Genomic DNA, 21235 nt, shown 5'->3' on the forward strand with positions numbered 1-21235 from the left:
CTGTGGCCTGAGCTAGGAGATGGGATGCTAGACCAGTCAGGGCAGTGCTTAGATGCCTTATCAATGGATGCACAAACATGGAGCAGTTCAGGCTGCACCCATTGTAAGCACAAGCCCTGAATATGCAGCCTCACCTTTACTTCAAAGCACAGGCCGAGAGCAAGGAAAAAGCCACAAAACCACCCATTTCCTGCATAACATGAGCATGGTACCACACACATGGTGACTGTCTCCCTGAAGACTGGCCAGGCAGCCACAGAGGAGTCAAGGTTACAGTGATGCTGTGGTGACTGGTGGAGAGTATGTCCTTCTGGAGGGCTTCCAAGACAGACCTGGATGCACATATTTGGTGGAAGGGAGAAGACAACCACATTCTCCATCACTCCTCTTCACCCAGGCAAGGTCCCTGGGCCCTGATCCTCAGGATTTTAGGGATGCCAAAATGATGCCAATGTGTTGCCGGCTCCATGACACCCCAGTGTGCAGGCAGTGGGGCTGCCCCATCACTTTTGCTCCCTGATGCCTTTAATCACTGCTCGCTCTCACAGCACCCAGACGCAGGAGGAAGCTATTTATAGCAGGGGAGCCAAGGGGCCATGTGGCCATGGGGGCAGTGCCGCTGGGTGACATTCAAACTGGCTTTGAGGCTGGGGGAGGATGCCAAAATGGGTCCTGGGGGAGGGTGCTCCTCCTAAATCAGCCTGCCATCTCCCTGGCCATGGCTTTTCTTATGCCCGCCCTCTAACCTCCCACCACCAAGCGCAGGCAGCTGCACCCTAAGAGGGACATTCCTGTCCTGGAGGCCCCCAACCCCTCATCCCTACTGTCCCCCTAACATCTGGCAGGGCTGGGAGGGGGTACAGCAAGAAGACCATCAGCATCAGACGTATTCATGGTGGAAGGAGGGAGAGGGAGGAGGAGGGGGATCTTACAGCTGCTTGGTGGTCTCAGAGCATCATTATAGCCTCATTGGGTCTCTGGCATGCCTGCAGTGGGGCTAAGTCGGTCATCTGGTGAGTAAGGGGCTCATTTCCCAAGGTCACTTCATCTTTACGGCGTCCATCTGGAATTTACAGGGTCCCAGCCGTGGCCATTCCCACCACGGGGCATTTGCAGAGCGTCTCTCCTTTCCTCACATATCTATTTTCACAAAACAGGCAGCAACTTGATATGTTCAAGAGGCCCCTTCAGCAAAAATGGTGGGGACAGTGGGCAGTGGTTTCCCGGAACTGCGAGGAGGCAAATGCAAGCATGGATGGGATTAGGCCTGTTTCTTTAGGAAAAAGAGGGGACCAGGAACTGGGGGGTGACTGAAGCCTGGACAGAAGACACAACTTAAAGCATTTCCTAAGAGAAAGAACTGCTTTTGCAAAGCCAGGAGCCCCTCTGCTTTATTTTGCTGGGTGCCTGCTATGGCCACCCCATCCCATGTATGAATGAAAAGTGATGCTGCTGTGCCCTGCATCCCATCCAGTTTGAAGCCACTACTGCCTGACACCAAGCACTTCCAGAGTTAAAATGTCCATGGTGCCCACATGTCACACTCCACTTCAGAAGGTCACAAAGGCACAATGGAGGAGTCAGCTTTTGCTTTGTGTCAGTGGCAAAAGTCTTTCTCCCAGCCATGTCTGCTGCTTTGGTGTCCCCGATTCGGTCAGGAGCCCTCTCCTGATGCCAGTGTCAAACAGCAGTTAACAGCATGCGATATGGTGAGCAAACTCGGTGCTGCAACACAGTGGGAAGGAACCCAACCCTTTTGACCTCTGGGTGGTGTTATCTCAGCAGGGAGGCAGCATGTGATGCATCCCACCCATTGATGCTCTCTGAAAGCAAAATATGGGTCACTGGTGCCTGTTGTACGATGCTAGCAGTGCACAACGGCTATTAGCTACCCTGTGGTGTTAATGCTGCTAAGGTTGGGCTCTCTGATTCCTCCCACAGCTGGCAGCTCAGGTCCTGGAGCCCAAGAGCATCGGCTTCGGGATGGTTGACTCCAAGAAGGATGCCAAACTTGCCAAGAAGTTAGGTAAGTCCTATGTCTGGTATCTCTGGAATAGCTTGGAGAGAGGTGTGGGAGTGATGCCTGAAAGTACCAAAACCAAACCAAACCAAGTGAAAAAGAAAGCCAGTTCATGCCATAGTGATGACGAGGCAGAAGCTCGCTGCTTGTTGAGCAGATACTGTAAATAGGTGCCATGGAGTAACTCCATGATCTTCCTACAGAGAGACAGGTCTGACATAGCAGCGCAGAACCGAAACCCATAGGGAAATCAGACAGACCCCCCAAATGTCACCACACCACAGCAAAATAATTTTCTTTTCTAAATTAAAGGCTCTGTGTGCTGGTGGAAGCTAAACTAAAGCTGAGAGCTTCTCCCTTTCCAAGAAGGCACGAACTAGCCCATGGTACCCTGCCATCATGCACTGTGGGAGGAGCTCACTGCTGTTGGTTTTGGAGCCTCCATCGAGATGCTGTGGCATCCACCCTCAGTCCAGTTATATACCATTCAAATCTGCTAGCCTGCCATCTGTGGCATCTCTGTCATAGGTTTCTAACTGTTTTGCCAAGGCTAGCTAAGCCTCAGAGTTCAAAACTCGCTTTGGCTTTCAGGTCACCTTTCATGTTCACATAGCCTTCTCTGAGCAGAGAGCACAACCTGCATCACAATCCATTTTCCATCTAGGGACAGGTTAATATTTGGGATGTCAGGTAGAGCCCAGTACTATTTACTGTGAGATAGATAGCCAAGCAAAACCAAGGTCCTGGTACACAACTTTTCCAGCTGAGGCCAAACTGTGACCTGAACAACAAGTTCCACATTTGGTAAGAAGCCATGGTGAGTTCTGGCTGAGGTCTGTCCCTTGTGCCATGAAACATCAATCAGGAGACTGCTCAAATTGGTTCTAACTGGACCAACACTGCAAATCGGCAATTGCATGTTCCAAGGAGGTGTTGCTGGAATAACAAGCAAGATACTCTGTAGTAGAAATGCTTTTAGGGATGTGTTAACCACATTGTGTTTCCCGTCTCCTTCTTTCAGGCTTGGTTGAAGAGGGAAGTCTCTATGTCTTTAAGGAGGAGCGGTTGATTGAATTTGATGGAGAGCTGGCTACAGATGTCTTGGTGGAATTCCTCTTGGATGTAAGCACAGATAAGACAGATAAAGCCTCTGAGAAGCCCTTGCAAATACTTACTTTGCTAAAAACCATGGCTTTATCTTTATTTGAAATTCCAGTTTGCTAACACACTGGTGAAGATGACATTTGCCAGCTTCCCAAATACTTGTTTGGCTATGAGTTCCCAGGAAAGCTGGTACCTTTATATGCTATCAACCTCTTATATCTTAAAGATTCTCTGCTCTCCTTTCTGTTTATGGTGTATTTGACTAGAATCAAGCAACAATCCCACATAACTGACTGGTAGTCACCCACCTCAACAAGCTGGCCTGCAAACACTTTGCCATTTGCAAAATCTCACACTTCTTTCTTTTTAAAGAAAAGTTACTAAAAAACATACCCAGGAAGTAGCATTCTCATAGAGCATCTAAAAAGAACTCAGATCATTGGAAAGGCATATGCTGCAAACTATTTGCCCCTTTCTAGACACAACCACATAAGCAACACAGTGTACTACTGCCTCTTCAGTGAACTTCCCAAATTGCACTGCCATGAGTTAGAGATCAAGGCCCTACTTACTTAGAGAATCATAGAATAGTTTGGGTTGGAAAGGATCTTAAGATCATCTAGTTCCAACCCCCTGCCATGGGTAGGGACACCTCACACTAAACCATGTCACCCAGGACTCTGTCCAACCTGGCCTTTAACACTGCCAGGGGTGGAGTGCTCTCAGGTCATTTTGTGCGTGCACACAATCATGTATTCACATTTATGCCCAAATGCAAAAGAGATGCTGACTCCCATCAACATGATGCAATTCTATTTAAATTTTATTCTTAGGAAAGGAAACAGCCCAAAAACAGGGTCTTTGATTTGTAGTGAAAGCATTTTGCAGTGGCTTGGCTTTCCTTTGAGATGAAGCTCCCTTTACGAGCAGCCATGCAATAATGCAGATAAGGGAGCTAAGGGGAGTAGTGGAGCCAGCAGGATTTGTCTACCAGAGGGGCAGGTTGCCTGTGGTGCAGGAGTGCTGGTGGGAAGAGGCATGGCCTGGTAAGACAAACAGCTCCCTCAATCCTTAGTTCTCCAACGGCCATGTCTGTGGCTGTGTGCATCAAGTATTGTGACCAGAACACATGCAAGAGGCTTCAGGGACAGAAACAGGCATCTGCCCCAGCCAGGAGGGTGACAGGCAGGGCAGGGCTTTGCTGTGTGACCGCTGCAGCAGTGGGATCCCTGGTTCCCATGGCTCAGGGCACCGTGGCACCAGGGAGCACGAACACAGCACATGCTGCTGTGGACACAGCACAGGCACAGCCTTGCAAGAGCATCTGTTGCTTCTCCTCAGAGCATCTTCCTGTGAGGGTGCTGAGGCGCTGGCACAGGGTGCCCAGAGAAGCTGTGGCTGCCCCAATCCCTGGCAGTGTTCAAGGCCAGGTTGGACACAGGGACTTGGGATAACCTGCTCTAGTGTGAGGTGTCCCTGCCCATGGCAGGGGGTTGGAACTGGATGAGCTTTAAGGTCCTTCCAACCCAAACCAGCCTGGGATTCTGTGAATCTATGATCATCGCAAGGAGTGTGGCGTAAGGCTCTTGGTGAGGTTTTCCTTGCTGTGCTTTGTGGTGTGTCACTGAAAAGCCACGTTCTGTGAACAAAGGAAGAGAGCAAGGATTTCTGTTTGTGTTTTCCACTCAAGAGGGGTAATACCCAGCAAAGCAGGGAAGTAAAAACAAACACATCTGTGATGCCTTGTCAGCCTGATCTCAAAGGAAAACAAACCCAGAGATCCTCTGCTCTGCTGCAGGCTGTGTAGTGGCCTGCCTGCACTTCTGTTTTCCTAGTGAAACCACACCTGATTTACACCCGTATTGCCGGGCAAAATAACCAGACCAAGTTGTTTCACCAGCAGCGGCTAGATAAAGAAAACAGAAACAAAGTCTGGAACAACCACATACTGAAGAGGAAGATAGGTCTTCCAGCTTCCTCATCAACACTGTGATGTGTCTAGGGCCAAAGAATGGGTTTAAGCCATTCTGCATAGGACAATCAGCCAGGAAAATTCACATCCAGACTTTCCACTGCTCCAAAACACTGTTTGGTCACCCTCTGGTGTGCTGGGTTTAATGTTTTCCAAAATAAAGCTCTTTGCAATGACGTCTTCCAGCAAATGACACTTGAAAACAAATGTATGCAAGCTCATGGTCCCCACACCAGTCACTTTCAACTGCTCTCTCTTTTTCTCAGTCTCACTAAAGTCAGCTGCAATTGCTACCTTTTGTCTCTCATCACAACAGGTCCCTCAGTATCAATTTGGGTTACTCAGACCTTTCCCAGCTTCCCTCTTGATGCTTCAACCTATGCAGTGAACCTATTAATGGCTCCCTCTGAAGGTGACCTGCACCTCTCTTCTCCTCACATTTAGGCAGAGAGCACTAAGTAGTGTTTTCAGCAGTTCAGAAACTGGGTGACCTCCTTCTCCCTGCTTAGTTTGCTAGGGACATACCCTGCCAGGCATAGGTTGGTGTTGCAAATCATTGCTTATCAAATGCATTTGTCATGGCAGGTGCTAGAAGACCCCGTGGAGGTCATAAACAGCAAGCTGGAGCTTCAGGCCTTTGACCGAATTGATGAGGAAATCAAACTCATTGGCTACTTCAAAGGAGAAGACTCTGAACGTAAGAGGAATATGTTCCTCATGGGGCTTGGAGCCCGAGTGGGAGCTCTGGGGCCGGGGCATTGGTTCTTCTGCATGAACACTAAGGGTGCTGGGGCATATGGCAGGATGAGGTGGGGTTGCAGGCAAATCTCGGCTCTTGCCATGCATAAGCCCATTCCTGCACCAACAGCGATGATCCTTCTGAAAGGTATCTGTTGGCAAAAGAAGGAGGTGATAATCCAGGGGCTCCTGAAGTAAAGTAAGCCTACCTTGCTCAGAATCAGATGAGGTTACAGTTACACTGGGTGAGCGCTTAAAAGAAGCAAAGCTCCCCCTCTTAGGAGCAGCAAGCCCAAAAGATCGAAGAAAGAGGGAGGGAGGAAAAGGGAATGAGTGAGACACACATTCAATACTCATTTGGCGAACATACAGCAGTGGTAAGCAGGATGTCTTAGGTCAGCCTGGAGGAGGCACTGACCTGTTTCTCCTTGCTGTACCCCAAGGCTGAAAAGAGGCTGGTCCCATGCCCTGAGGGATGTGCAACCCAAACCATCAGCTTTCACCAGTCTAGAGAAACCCTCACCAGAGACTCACTGACAAGCCCTAGTGGTCTCCTCTGCCAGCCCTGAGCGCTCTCCTTGCTCTCCAAGCAGTGCTGGCAGTGCATCCCATACTTGCAAGGCTTCCCTTTAGCAGAAAGATGGGTATTCCTACCTGAACAAGCAACATATCACCAGGTCTGCTGCACCACAGCAGCCCTTCCATCTCTCCCTTCAGCTTTCTTGCCCACTCAAAATGGGCTGCAGGACAGTAATAAGTATTTTGGAGAAAGGTGGGAAATACCTGTTGTAAGGAACTCCTGCTAGGCTGAGAGCATCCTTCCTGATCCCAGCTGAGGACCTGACACCAGTAACAGTAAAAACATACCTCGTTCCTGCTCCCTTCTCCTGCAGCAGGCAGAGCATGCCTTGGTGACAGTCACCATGTCACACTTGTAAACCCTGGAAAGGTGGAAGAAGCACAGTGCCGTCATCTGATGTATTTTGCAATAGTTTTTGTTCTTCTCTGGTGCCTTCTGTGCTGACCAGCTGCCGATGATATCTTTTCTTCATTCCCCTTTTCTCCTTCCAGATTACAAAGCATTTGAAGAAGCTGCTGAACACTTCCAGCCGTACATCAAGTTCTTTGCCACCTTTGACAAAGGGGTAAGCATCTGTGGACCTCCATGGGAGCTCCCAGACTTCACCACCTGATTTCCAGTAGCTCAGATTGCTCCCAGGTTTAGTATCTGGCTCCAGCTTCTCATTTTCAGTGTTCCTGTAATGTGTGGTGTCCACATTTGGATTTGTCCCTGTGGCAAGATAAAAGGCCATTTCTGCAGCATGGAGGCAGGTCCTGACCTGGGTTTGGAAACCAGCCCCATTAGGTTTGTGGGAACTTGACTCTGGCCTTGTTCTGCCTCAGTGCTTGAGACCAGTAGTGTAGAGATCTTCAGTAGGTTTTTAACCAAGCAAAGATCCATTCGTATTCTGTTGACCACCTCTGAGAGTGGATGCTCTGAGACAGAGCAAGTGCCTTGACCAGGAGACACTCCGTGCAGGCAAAGAGGCATGTCAGGCTCACTCACCTCTGACCATCTGCACTGCAACAGGTTGCCAAGAAGCTGGGTCTGAAGATGAACGAGGTGGACTTCTATGAACCGTTTATGGATGAGCCTGTTCACATCCCTGATAAGCCTTACTCAGAAGAGGAGCTGGTTGAATTTGTGAAGGAGCACAAAAGGTATGTAGCATGCAGGATATTCCTGCCCATGGGAAGCAGGTAAAGGTGGCTGGCATCACATACGTGTCCCTTTAGAGCATCCCGCTCATTAAAAATTAGGATGACAACCACCTTTTCATGACTTGCTGACCCAGGTCTGAGATTTTGGCTGGTCTTTTCCTACTCCCACAGGTGCAAGTATCTGTGCTGCAATCAGAGCCCACCACTGTGGGGGTGACAACAGAGCTTTCCTCCTCCTCCCTCAAAGAGCAGGGGGGCTTGCAGGCACTGCAGAGTGGAGACCTTGCCCTACTTGCCCATGCTTTTAATTTAGGTCTGTTCCCTCCCTCCTCAAAACAGCATCACTAATGGGTATATCATATATCCATCTCCTGATGCCAGATATGTCCATAGGCAGGCTCTGAGCTCAGGCCAAGCTTGGAGGAATCAGGATGGATTAAGAGGCTCCTGCTGACCTCAGGCGTGGAGAGGAAGCCACTGCTGTTATGGCAGTGTTGGACTTCATGTGGCAACAGTGCTGAGCACCTACAGCGTTTGATCAGCTCAACAGGAGCTGTAGATGCTCCATACTTTTTGCAACCAGATTTATTGGACAGTTGTTTAGGGACTCAGCTACCAACAGTCTAGAACTGACTGGAAAGGCTGATCCTGTGTAAAAGCACAGGGTTTAATTATAGGGGCACACAGGAGGTGCTGTATTTTTAGACTCTTAAAAATGCAGCACAGGATAGTCACAGAGGCTATCTGCTGCTCCTGCAACTGCATTTCAGACCTTCAACAGACCAGAAAAGAGTTCAAGAAAAGCAGGACCATCGATACAGTTGGAGGACCCTAAATCAGGCTGAGCTGGAGGTTTGTGTTCACACACCAAGGGTTTAGAGACAAAAGATCATCTCTGGAATCCCTAAGTCACCAGACTTGGAAACAGATCTCTGCTTTTTCTGACATACGAAGGGGTCCTCTATGTCCCATGTACTTGCAGGTCACTTTATTGATCTCCTGGACTTCCTGACCTCAGTCTTTCCCATCTTTGTTTCTTATGCTCTTTATATCAAGCAGCAGCATGAGGAGATGTCAAACACGGCTAAATGCCTAATGAGGCAAGCTCTCCACCAGCACAAAACTGCAGTGGAACCCCCCCAGGTCTTACGTATTTCGAGATGCTACAAGGTGCTTGGTAGGAGCGAGAGGATGGGCCATGTATTTTGCAAGTGCCAAGGCTCAGAAGGGAATTAAAAGGTGTCTCGTGAAATTAGATGCCTGAAATCCCAAACCTTGGACCAAAGTGCTGCCATGGCAGGGGAAAAAGGGTGACAGTGATGTGTTCCCAGCAGCTAATGCTGAGTCTCACAGAGAATACAATAGAATATAACAGGATGCAATATAATACAAGAGACTAGAATACAGTAGACTAGAATACAATAGAATACACTAGACTAGAATGGGATAGGATGGTACAGAACAGCACAGAATAGAATTGGACACGATAGGTTCCACAAATACCAGTTACATGGTAGTTCCTCTGCCTGCAGCAAGAGGTCTCTGGGTTAATGCTTGTTTCACATGCAGTAATGCTGAGGTTGGACACCCACCCCACACTCGACTAGTTCTCTGTAATTGTGATATAGCAACATGGGGGCTGAATTCTCCTCCCTCTTAACTCACCTAAACCCCACTTACCCCACTCCCTACAGCACAGGGAAGTAACCAGAGTAAATATAGAGTAACTCTGTAGCAATCAATACACATGGGTGTGACCAAATCTTTCTGACCAGGTTTCCATTCTCGAATAGTTGCCCCTACAGGACAGGGAAAGCGTCTTGGAAGCCAGGTACATGAAGAAGTACGTAATACACATTCACCTGATAGAATCTCCAGTTTCAAACAATCAGCAATGAGGAGACTTGCTGGGTCAAAAACATCCCTGATCTTCTGCTTAGTAACTATTCTTCCATTTCTATAGTCTTTTTTACCTCCTATTTTGATGCTGAAAGCAGCCAGTTTGGCAACTGAATTATGCATTGCATCAAAAGAGCATTTGTTTGTTCAGTTTATACCTGCTACCTAGAAACTTCACTGGGCACCTACAAGCTCTTGTGTTGTGAGGACCAATGACCGTTCCCTGTTTTACATTTGGGGTTTTACCATCCCAATTTTTTTAACCCCCCCCCCCCCAATCCATCTTCAGTCACCTCTTTTATAAGATAAAGAGCTCTTATCTACTTAACCTCCCCACCCCAGAGGTCATTCCATACCTTCATTCACCACTGCCGTGTTTCCATGTCCCTTTTTCAGCTGTTCCATATCATTTCTGTGATGGGATGACCAGAACCACACATACGCTCACTGTGGAGGTGCATAGTATAGCTGTCTATTGCTATAATGGCATGATGTGTTCTGCTCCTTAGTCATTTCCTAACTGCTTGTAACCCTCTTTTTTCCTTTGGAACTGATACTTTCTCAATTTATGACACTTGGCCCTTTTCCTGAGAGGCAATGATTAATTAGAACTCATTTAGAACCCATTGTTGCACCTGTATATTGCTTTTTCTACAAGTGCATTGCCTGCTATATGTCTATCTGTCATGCAGCCTCTCAGCTCCCAGGAGGTCCCTCTGTATCTCCTCATAGTTAGACCTATGTTGATTACCAAAGAATTGGATCTGATAAGCAACCACTGTTATATTCCTATCTTTTTCAGGTTGTGTGAGAATATGTTATGCATACGATCATGTCAAAGCATATGCTGTGCTATGAATCTTAATTCTCTTTGTCTTGAAAATTGACCGTTCATCTCAACCTTCATCTTCCAATGTCATTAATCCACAGGAGGACTTCTCCTCTGATCTAACTGCAGCTTGGTTTCTCTGAGAGCCTTTAGTAAGGGACCTTGCCCAATGGTCCTCTAAAGGCAGCTCGCTGCATTGACCAGCACACCTTCACTCACTCATTGACTTGCTCTGGGAACTCCAGCAGACCCATGGCCGTGACTTAAGGGCCACACATCTCTTGTGCTACTGTGTCATATTCCTTCAAAGGTCTGTTAATTCTACTTTTTCTGGTGGCATTGTGCCCATAAGGACGTTGCTCTTCCAGACCTGTGGTGCCCCAGATCCTTCAGGAACCCCTAAAACAATGCTCCTTGTTTCCATTGCCCTGGTAGCGAAGCAAACTGAAGTGACAGGTTACACATCTCACTGATGCCAACATGTCACTACTCCCTTTACCAATCTGTTCTAGGACCACATTGACCAATACTTCTTTTTGCAAAAGCTCCTGGGGCTGGTCAACTAGAGACACCTGTTTTGCTGGTGAACTTTCCTGGACACCTCGTGCTACAGTGAGCAGAGTTGTGGGGATTACTTGTGCTTGTCTGCTATGGCTTTGTGTTCCTTGGGTGTCTCTTTAACACCACAGCCACCTCTCAGCCTGCCAGGCTCTCTGGCAGGCTCCCTGCTATGGATGTGTCTGAAAAGATTTACTGTTCAATTAGGATCTAACTTTTCTTCCCAGAGATTATTCTGTCTTCTTTGCTTCAGAAGAGTTTGGAAGGATTTTGGTGGTGGAATTATGCTGGGGTAAAAAAACAGAAGAAAAGGGGAAAAAAGCTCATTAGGAATGTCCCAGGGACTGCAAGACAAAAGTGAACAGCTCCTCTCATGCGCTCAGCATGGACAGAACAATCTGTCATCTGTGGGACAAACTCGCCAGCACATCCCAGCACAGAGAAGGGTCTCATCTTCCCAAGCACAGATAGCAGTTGCAGTGACTCCAGTGGGAGCAAGGGCAGGGGTTTACCACCATAAATAAAAGCAGAAGTTGACCTACTGTGCCCCCTTTGCTTGCATTCAAAACGTGGTGGCTGACAATGCTAACTCCAGCCACCAGCCAAACATGCCACAGTGACCTTCTCCGTGACACCATCAGCGTCATGTGTGATGGTGCTGGATGTGTTCTCAAAGAGCATTTCTGTCTTCCTTCCAGGGCAACCTTGCGGAAGCTGCGCCCAGAGGACATGTTTGAGACATGGGTAAGTACACACTGGTGGGAAGCCTTGTGTTCTCTGCTAGCTTCCAACAAGAAACTGCTGTGCTCAAGAGCTCCAGTTTCTGGCTGGGCACATTGTCTTTCCTTCCTTGTGAGCAAAACCACTTTGCCTGCTCTGGGAAGAAGGGAAAGCCTTGGCTGTGAAGCCCATATCTCAGATGCTTTGCTTAGCAGCGGTGGACAGCTGAGCTGGGTGCTGTTTGCTCCACAGATGGGTCAGGGAAAGCTAACGAAGCATGCCAGGTGGGTGTTGACCTGCTTTAGTGTCTGTAATATAGTTCTGGAAGGCATCCTTCCCAAGGATGATCCATCTCATGTAACGGGTGTCACTGCTGGTGGTGGGATGATTCAGTGTCCTGCTCACTGTTATCAGGCATTGGAACAGGCTGCCCAGGGCAGCGCTGGAGTCACCATCCCTGCAAGTGTTTACACACCGTGTAGATGAGGCCCTCAGTGAGATGGGTTAGTGCTGACCTTGGCAGTGCTGGAGTAAAGGTTGAACGTGATGATCTTAAAGGTCTTTTCCAAACGAGTTGATTCTATGATTCTATGATTGTATTGAACAGATGACTCATGGAAATTGTACCAGAGCAATTGTACAACTCAAAATGCAAGCGAGAGCAGGCAGTTCAGTTAATTAAAGAGATTATGGAGTAAATAGTGTATTGATTGTACTTCTCACAGCGTGAGCAAGCTGCAAGTTAGAGATTGTGAAGAGCTAAGCAGCAGTTTGGCACCAATCACACAGAGAGGACTCTCCTTGTCTGCAAGGGTGGGGAACAGTGGATGGGTGAAAATGAAAGAAAAATCATGTATAAAAAATGATCCCTTTCTGTGAATGAGCACGATGTTAATAGCCAGTCAGGGAGCTTCGAATGGCAGCTGAATGCTGAAAAGCAAAGCTGAAGAGGTGCTTTACGGGTGCTAAGGAAGACACAGTCACTCCTCCAAAAAGCTCATCACATTTGTAACAGCATTCAGTTGCCTCCTTGCTTGGCTGTGGAACAGGAAATGCTGTGGGACTCCGAAGCACCAAAAACCTCTGGAGTCTTTAATACAAGATGAGAGGTAATAAGGCTGAAGCAGGAGTTATGAGCCACTTAGGCATGAGAGCTTTTCATTTGGTTTGGGAATACAGATTATGTATAGATGATGACTTCCCAGATCCACTGAGGTCCCTTGAAGTTTCCTCATGGGGCTGCAGTGGGGTCCAAGGTTCACATGCAGTGGTTTTGCTTTCATACTGAACCTTGGGGAAAGTGGGAATTGTCAGTGGTGGGATGTTTGCTTTACCAGCAGCCTGGGAATACAGAGCTTGCCTCTACTATGAATAGGGGACTTGCATCTACGGGAGACAATGGTCTGGATGCTGATCTTGCTGCAAGTCCAAAACATCCTCAATGACTTCACTGGAGTTACCCTAGTTTTGTTTACTGCCTTGGAGGTCAGAATACAGCTACATTATATAGCTATAGATATAATTATATATCACATATATATATATTCTATTTTTCTGTCTGACAATGGAGAAAAAACAACAGTGTAGATTTTTCCAGCTGTAAGTGGTCTGAATCCCAAGTAGATCTGCCTAGAATGCCCCAGTGAAAATGTATTCCCTGAAGACACCAGCACAGGCCCAGCATCTGCTATTGTTTTTAAAGATAATGTTTTCCACTTAATCTTTCAGGGGTTTTTTGGGGGGTTTCCTTTCAGGTTTTGATGGTGGCTTTGTCACCTCTGGGCTCAGAAGGGAACAGAAATTAGCATTTAGATGGGAATTTTTTCTTGCATTAAAACCAATTGAAATGGAAACTGGGACTGGCAGTGGGTGAGGAAGGCAAAGCTGATCTGTGGGATAATTCAGAGATGACATTCATAGCAGGCGGATGATGGACCAGCCAGCAGATCCATTGGCCTTTGCCAGTACCATTACTCACTACTTTGGTATCTCATGGAGAAAAGCGGTCCACCAGGCCATCATTTCTGTCCTCCATACACTGGAGCCCCAAATTCCCCTTGCTGGTCATGGAGACCCTCATCTAAAACAGAGACCCTTCACTTCCCAAAAGGGACCAAACTGAGCCACCTCAGCTCTTGTATCATGAAGAAACGTCCTTTACTGGCCCTGAAGGAGCACATTTGGGAGCTGAGCATGGTGACAGATATATCAGGTTGGATATAAGGAAGAAATTCTTTACTGTGAGGGTGGCGAGGCGCTGGCACAGGGTGCCCAGAGAAGTGGTAAATGCTCCATCCCTGGCAGTGTTCAAGGCCAGGTTAGATGGAGCCTTGGGTGACATGGTCTAGTGTGAGGTGTCAGTGCCCATGGCAGTGGGTTGGAACTGGATGAGCTTTAAGGTCCTTTCCAACCCATCCATTCTATGATTCTATGATTCTATGATTTGTTTCCCTGCAAACCATCCCCTGGAAGCTGTAAACTTACAAGGGTAGTTGGCCTCAGGCGTGGAGGGTGAGCCCATATTCCCATGCTAGAAAGCTCTTGACCTTCTCTGCAGGCAAGGTTTTCCCTGCAACAGCAGAAGCTCCTTTGCCTTTGCCATAGTGGTGCCCACCTCATTTTTAGCTGAAGGGTTTCAGCAACACTACCCAAATTACCCACATTAGAACCTAATACCTCCACAACTCGGCCTGACCTCAGTGTTTTGCAGTCAGCCTGTTCTCTTGAAGACAGCCCACCACTCCTTGTCTCCAGCAACCACCCGGACTCTGTCCTCCCTCCCTGGCCCATCAGTAATAGTTTCGTTGTTTCCAGGAGGATGACATGGAGGGTATTCACATTGTGGCCTTTGCAGAAGAAGATGACCCAGGTAGGAGGCTCTTTTCCTCCTTGTGTGACTCTCCATCACTCAAGAAGTGCAGCTTCATGTGTTCTGTTTGCATTGCAGAGCCCAGTGCTCACGCTGGGATGGGGAGCTGGGATGCTTCTGGGTGTCTACACTAGTGGGTGTGCTAGCCAGGATTCAAGTTCTGGGTATAAATGAATGGCTGGCTGTGAAAGAGAAGTCATCCCCTCCACCTTAGCACCAGAATTTGTTCCTAACTCTGCTTCCATCTTGCTGTGTGGCTCCAGGAAAGTGCTGGGGGCTGGGTGTGTGATGGGCATGTGGGAAACCCATGGGCTTCAGCTCCTGGAAAGTTGTAGCATCTGTGCTTCTCGGTGCATCAGTGTGCCGAAAAGCTTTGGCCTCCTGGGGGTTCAATTCCTCCCTCGCCACAAGAAAACAGTGGCATTGTTCCACTCTGCAGAAGGGTTATGAGACTTAAGTCATGTGTAACTAATTTCAATACCCGGGGAGGATGCTCAGCATTAAAAGCCTTATTATCAGAAGAAAGGGCTCGGAGACAGTGTTTTAATGAGCTCTATAAACAACCCCTGTGTGCACAGGGGGGAGAGGGAAGTTGAAAACCCTCCAAGCAAAAAGTGCCTGGGTGTTTGCAGGGGAGAGCTGCAGCACTTCATGTATCATTTCAGATGGGTTTGAGTTCCTGGAAGTCCTGAAGCAGGTTGCCAGGGACAACACTGATAATCCCGACCTGAGCATTGTCTGGATTGACCCCGACGACTTCCCTTTGGTGAGTGGCAGGGGCTCCTTGCTTTTCCTGCTTTAATTCATGGATGAGGGGGTTGGTGTGGTGGTGTGTGCATGAGCACAGGGATTCCCCCAGGGAATTTGGAATAGGTAAGAACAGGGCAATGGATGATCCCTGAGAGCTGCTTGCTCAGGTCTGCCCCCAATGAAGGTGGTGTCCTGGGAACATCTCCAGAACCAGCACTTCCCTTTGCCATGTGTGGCAGCTCAAGCTGTTGTTCAGTCTCTCCCAGATGCATTAATGCAAGAGGCATTTGTTAATTCAGACACCCTTGTCTGAGCTTTGTTTCTCACTCCTGCAGCTCATCACCTACTGGGAGAAGACCTTCAAGATCGACCTGTTCAGGCCACAGATCGGGGTGGTGAACGTCACAGACGTGAGTAGCATGTGCCCAGGAAATCCAGCGATCCCAAGATTAGGGTGCTAGAAAGGATGGGATCTGAGGTCTGCTGGAATCAGTGGGATTTCTGCTGCTAAGTGCAGGTAGAGCACGCTTTTTCCCCAGGGAAAAGGTGTAAAGACCTTACCATTCCCATGTGCAGCGTTCATAACATCTCTGACGTCGAGCTTCAGGGCTTCAGTCTGACTGAACCTGGGTGGGTTTGCGGAGGAAAAGTGTGTGTGTAGGGAGGGAAGCAAGTTGTGATTAGGAGAGAAGAAGAGGAGAAAAAGGAGAGTGTTTTTGCAGCAGAAGCAGAACAGCACAGCTTGAGTGTAGGAGGGAAAGATGGTCCCAAACAGATGACAGGGAGAAACTGCATAGCATGAAAAAAAACCCTAGATAAATACACAGCTTTAATAAGAGTAAGACATAAACTGGTAACAGAGGGATCCTGCTGCAGCAAAGGGGCTATACTGTGATTCATACCTCCTCAGCAGGTAGTACTGGAGGGGTTTGGGTGAGAAGAGGAGATATGTCTGCCCCACACCCCGTGGCAGTGAAGGGTTTCCACACCATCCCGCAGCCCGGCTCACTTATTCCCTGGGTTTATTTTTGATAGTTAAATGCTGCGTGTTTTAATCTCTTTAAAATGAACCCATGTGTGTGTGTGATTTGTAATTTGGTGCTTGACTTCGTGACTGAAGTTTCAACTGCATGAGAATCTGATGCTTCATTAAGAGAGAGCAGGGAGGGACCCAGGGCTGGGGCTGGGTGCTGGTCATGGCCTCACCACCAACCTTGTTCCTGGCTCCTATGTCCTCTCTCCTCCAGCTCCCTGAGAAAGAGGGGCAGCAAGGGTGTACTGTACAACTGTGAAAGCAGTACCCTATAGAAAGTGGTGTTAGGCAGGAACATATGCCATGTTATCCAGCAGTCACTCAGAGGCTTGTAAAAACTCATGCATTAGCTTTGATATAGTCAGTGTTTCAGGTGGCTGATTATATTATTTACTTTTTTTATTTAATTCCTCTTAAGTCTGTTTTCTGTTCCTCAAGAGAGAGATTGAAGAAAGTTCTAGGTTGGAGGGTGCTATCTAAACCAAACACTGAGCTCACTTCATGATTTCAGTGTTACATCACCGCATGCAGCCAAGTTACACAGGTACAAAGTGGAGCTTACACAACAGAGTAAAAATAAACACTGCTGTTGGCTTGGGTGGACATAACCCCTGTGACCCCATCACTCCTCTAAGAACCTGCCAACACAAACAGCAGAGCTCCCAGCAGTCCCCGCTGCTCTGTCACGTCGGACTGGCTCAGGATTAGGGCCATGGTGCTCTGCACCATGCTGCTTTATGTATTTGCACAGCATCTTCTCGAGGTGCAGTGTGCCCACTCTGGTTCCCATTAGTTAAAGGTGTCAGCTTTTGCCTCAAGACCAAGTCCTGAGGTTGAGGACAGGGTCATTTGTATGAAGCATGAGCTGCATGCCTTTCCGTGTCCCCTTTTTATTACAGTTTTAGTGGTTTAGAAGGAAAATATTGTAGGGGAGAAACAGCTTTCCTTGAGCAGAAATTAGTCAGGCTTTATAGCAAGCCATAAACCAAAGAGAATTGAGTACCACAGACAGGGATGCATTTGCACCCAGTGCAAATTAGGGGTGTATTTGCACTGGATGCATTTCCAAAAGCAGGTATTTGTCCTATGATATATGAAAAGCACTTGCTTCTGCAACACCAAACACTGAATGAGATCACCTCACAGCACCTCTGTGAAAGAGGATGCTGATCCTGTTTTATGGAGGGGAGACAGTGAAGGGAAAGGGGCTTACCCAGGCATTTACCCAAGGAACCTACAGCAAACCAGAGAGAAAACCTTTCATTTCCAGGCCTCAGAGACCATCTAAGCTATGCTTCCTGTCCCTCAGTAACAGCCACAATTTAGACAGCATCTTCTTATTGAATGGCCGCCCATTCCACCCGGTTTATGGAATTAATGCAGAGAGCTGGAGAGAAAGAGCAGGGGGCACCTGTCCAGGGCGTCCGTGTTTTTCACTGTTCTTCAGCTGGAGCTTGGGTGAGATGATGTGATGAAAGGCTCTTCGAAGAGAAGGAACCACCATCACATGTGGAGAGTCCAGAGCAACATCATGAGGCAAAGAGGATGGTAATAGAGGCGGGGGAGAAGGGCTGCTGCTGACAGCAGGGTGTAAAGACTCAAAGGAAGAGGGTGCCACAAGGGCTCTGGAAGGAAGGAAGGAAGGAAGGAAGGAAGGAAGGAAGGAAGGAAGGAAGGAAGGAAGGAAGGAAGGAAGGGAATGCTGTGATGTCCTGTGAACTGGGGTGTTTCAGGGGGAGCTGGCATAGGTCTCTTTATGCTCTTTTTATGTAGACTTGGAGTCCACACATCTGGCCAGACAGGGTGAAGACAATGCATCAGGTGGACAATGCTCCTGCTGCAGGAGAGGAACAGGCAGTGGTGGGCACATATCCAACCCAGGTCAAACTGCACCACACAGTCATATAAACTCATTGACCAGTCCCACTGCCCCTAGTCAGAAGCAACAGCACCCCAGGGGGAAGTGGCAATCCCAAGGTGTAGGCAGAGAGACACTGCAGGCCGTGGCAGAGAGGGAGCTAATGTCAGCACCACCCCTGCATCCACAGCAGCAGTGAATCTCTTGCCTGTGTCTCTGAGGGAGACTAACCCCCCATGACCTGTCCCTGCAGGCTGACAGCATCTGGATGGACATCAGAGATGATGATGACCTGCCCACAGCAGAAGAGCTGGAGGACTGGATAGAGGACGTGCTTTCTGGGAAGATAAATACTGAAGATGATGATGACGATGATGATGATGATGACGACGATGATGACGATGATGATGACGACGATGACGATGACGATGACGATGATGATGATGACGATTAACTGTGACTCTGTGCAGTTTGACTTGTGGGGGCCCAGAGCCCTCCCCCTGCGGCAGTCCCTCCATTGGAAGACCTGTGCTTGAGCATCAGCAAGCACTGCTGCTCCTCTTTGCCCCCTGCCCTGCTCCCCCTGCCCTTGCCCTTGCCGGGACCCCCCGGCCTGATTCTCAGTGGTGCTGAGCCACCAGGACTGCCCCTGCAGGCACCCAGCACCGCTGCAAATCATGCCTCCTTAGAAAGGACAATAGGAATCTGCAGGGAATCTGCCCCAAGTGTCCCAGGGTGGGAGAAAAGTGCCTGCCTGCTCACTGCCAGAGGGACACAGGAAGCCAAGTTGTGTTTTCCATGCTCATCAGCCCAGCACTTAACATCCAAAGACCAAATCTCGTTTCAAGACATAGGGAAGGCCACTGTAAAGTTTAGTCCTTTTATTAAACACAATGCCCTTTGCAGCTTACTCTGCCAAGACCACTCAATCCTGCAGGTTCTGCTGCAGGAGTCTGTAGCTGCTCACTAACACATTAAGAGCAGCAAAAAGCTTTGGGAGAGAAGAAGGGTTTTAGGGATTCTATTTAAGTTTTCAGTGATTCCATATAATGACAGGATATTCTTGTCTGGCAGCACAATGCAAAACAACCACTGTCCCTGTCTGAACCTCTTCTTGATAGCTCAGGCCAAAGCTAGGGTAAGTGCGGGTAGTCTGATACGGGACACCAACATTTATGAGTTCCTGAATGGCTGGAAAGGCTGATCCAGGTCTGAGCCCAAACTCTTGAGGCTGAAGATCGTGAGCCAAACCATTGATCTTAACCCCAAAGAAAGTCCAGAGCAGGCTCCAGGCCAGTTGCAAACATCTGCAGCCAGGTCTGGGCTGGGCCTACCTTCCCTTTCAGGTGAACCTCAGCCAGATTGAAGGTGGTGCACATGAGATATATTACTCCTGCCAGTGGAAACATTCTTGGGGGCCCACCCTGAAGCCCTCCTATTGCCCAAGACCTTCCAGCTTTGGATGACTTTCAACCCATAGCCTACAGAGCATCTTTTCCCATGACCAAGATGCTGGGAGGGAACGCATCCAAAAAACCATATTAGATGCTGGATAACATACATTGGGCAATGAGCAGTGAAAGCTGTTTGGCTTTTACATACTCAGTTGCACAGTTACTCCCTGCTTAGAGACTCATGATAGCCCATGAGAAGCCTCTTTTGACTGCAGACTGAGAAGGAGCTCATAGTCAAAGGGGTCACTCCCAAAGCAGAGGGTCAGCAACTCCATCCTGGTGAGTGCAGCACCATCCATGTGCAGGTCACTGCAACAGCGTTAGGTCTCCCTGCTTTCCCATGCCAGTAGATTTCAGTTGTCTTAGCTTCTTAGATTTGACAATAGTGCAATGAATGGAAAGTTTGGAGATAGTTTTATCTTTATAAATACATTTATAAATACATCCTCCAGTCGTCCAGACTTGTTAGCATAGGTTAACATGTCCTCCCTTGCTACAGGTGAAAACCATTGTCCTGACTTTTCTTATACTGGCTTATGTCAGAGGTAAGTGATGTTATAGGGGAAATAACAGTGTGAGGGACAGGAGAAGCAGAGCTCATTGTACAGATGCGGCTCAGCCTGGTGAGACACAGGGTTTACACACTATATATTTTCCTTATCAGATGAACTGCAAAGCAATATTTTATAGATTTGTTTTCCCCTGCCTGTTGATCAGTCTCTTTAACTCTGTCTCTACATTAGCCAAAATAGAAATCTTAAACTACTGGTATAACAGAGCTGAAACACTGTTATATTCCTACGTGTACCACAGCCCCTTGGTGGAAAGTGCCACCATGAACAACACGCAGCTGGGTATCTATTTATCTATGTATATGAATGAATACTGTGCTTATATGGTATATGACCGTAGGCCTCGTTAGCTCCTCACTCAACCCGTGCTTTTTAGGCACAGCCTATTAGAAGAGACAGGACAGCAAAGCGCCCCCAGGTCAACTATTTGCCTCTTCTTGCTTCTTTATGATGCGTAAGTACTGCCCGGAAGGCTCAAACCAAGCGTGTTTGGAGAGACCATCCGTACATGAACAACCAGAGGACCTGGTGGAAACTTTCAGAAGCCTGGAAATGCAGAGTGCTCTCAGCCTGGAGGTGCCCTCCTCTCCTCCAGTCACACACTCCTCTCTCCTGGCCAGAGGGGTGCCCAGCATCCTCCTCCTGCTCTTTCCTTTCAGTGCTTCCTCCAAAGGTTTGCTGGAGGACCCTGGCTCAGAGAGAGGGACTCAAGGTCTCATCGATGCACTTTGGTATGGAGCAAGAGCAGGCAAAACCAGCCATTTAGTAGTCTCCCAGTCTGTGATTAAGGGACAAATACTCACCTGAGAAACGTACTTGTTTATCTTTACCTTGGGGCTATTCCCAGGAGTAAAATGCTCACAGTTTTACCCTGCATAAGGTAACAGCTTGCACAAGCCCTGCAGCTCCAGACTAGGCACTGCAAAGCGCCATGAATTTCTACAAGCACAAGAGTTGTTCTGTGCCTTTCCTAACTGGCACTGTCTCTGGACACCCTGATTGCCTGGGCACTTTCTCTGCAGCTCCCCTGTCTGGAAGCCTGTCTATTCTGATGTGTCCCTCTCTAGATGCTCTGAGAGGCACTGCTTACACAGGCAGACCCTGCAAAGGGCATTACAGATGTGTTCACAGCTGTTT

At 48.2% G+C, this 21235-nt stretch overlaps 1 protein-coding gene across 1 annotated transcript in view; it reads left to right on the forward strand.

Moving 5' to 3' along the window:
* LOC104402627 (calsequestrin-2) overlaps positions 1–19235 on the forward strand; it is a 30419-nt gene extending 11184 nt beyond the window's left edge. Inside the window, exons 2-11 of the mRNA XM_010010550.1 lie at positions 1942–2026; positions 3042–3142; positions 5682–5793; positions 6906–6979; positions 7426–7556; positions 11541–11586; positions 14377–14431; positions 15097–15197; positions 15517–15591; positions 18326–19235. Coding sequence (XP_010008852.1) covers positions 1942–2026; positions 3042–3142; positions 5682–5793; positions 6906–6979; positions 7426–7556; positions 11541–11586; positions 14377–14431; positions 15097–15197; positions 15517–15591; positions 18326–18526 — 981 coding nt within the window. The 3' untranslated portion in view covers positions 18527–19235. The remainder of the gene's footprint in view (positions 1–1941; positions 2027–3041; positions 3143–5681; positions 5794–6905; positions 6980–7425; positions 7557–11540; positions 11587–14376; positions 14432–15096; positions 15198–15516; positions 15592–18325) is intronic.
* The last annotated feature ends 2000 nt before the right edge of the window (positions 19236–21235 follow it).

Source organism: Nestor notabilis, unplaced genomic scaffold (assembly GCF_000696875.1).
Source record: "Nestor notabilis isolate BGI_N333 unplaced genomic scaffold, ASM69687v1 scaffold5680, whole genome shotgun sequence".
Lineage (NCBI taxonomy): Eukaryota > Metazoa > Chordata > Aves > Psittaciformes > Psittacidae > Nestor > Nestor notabilis.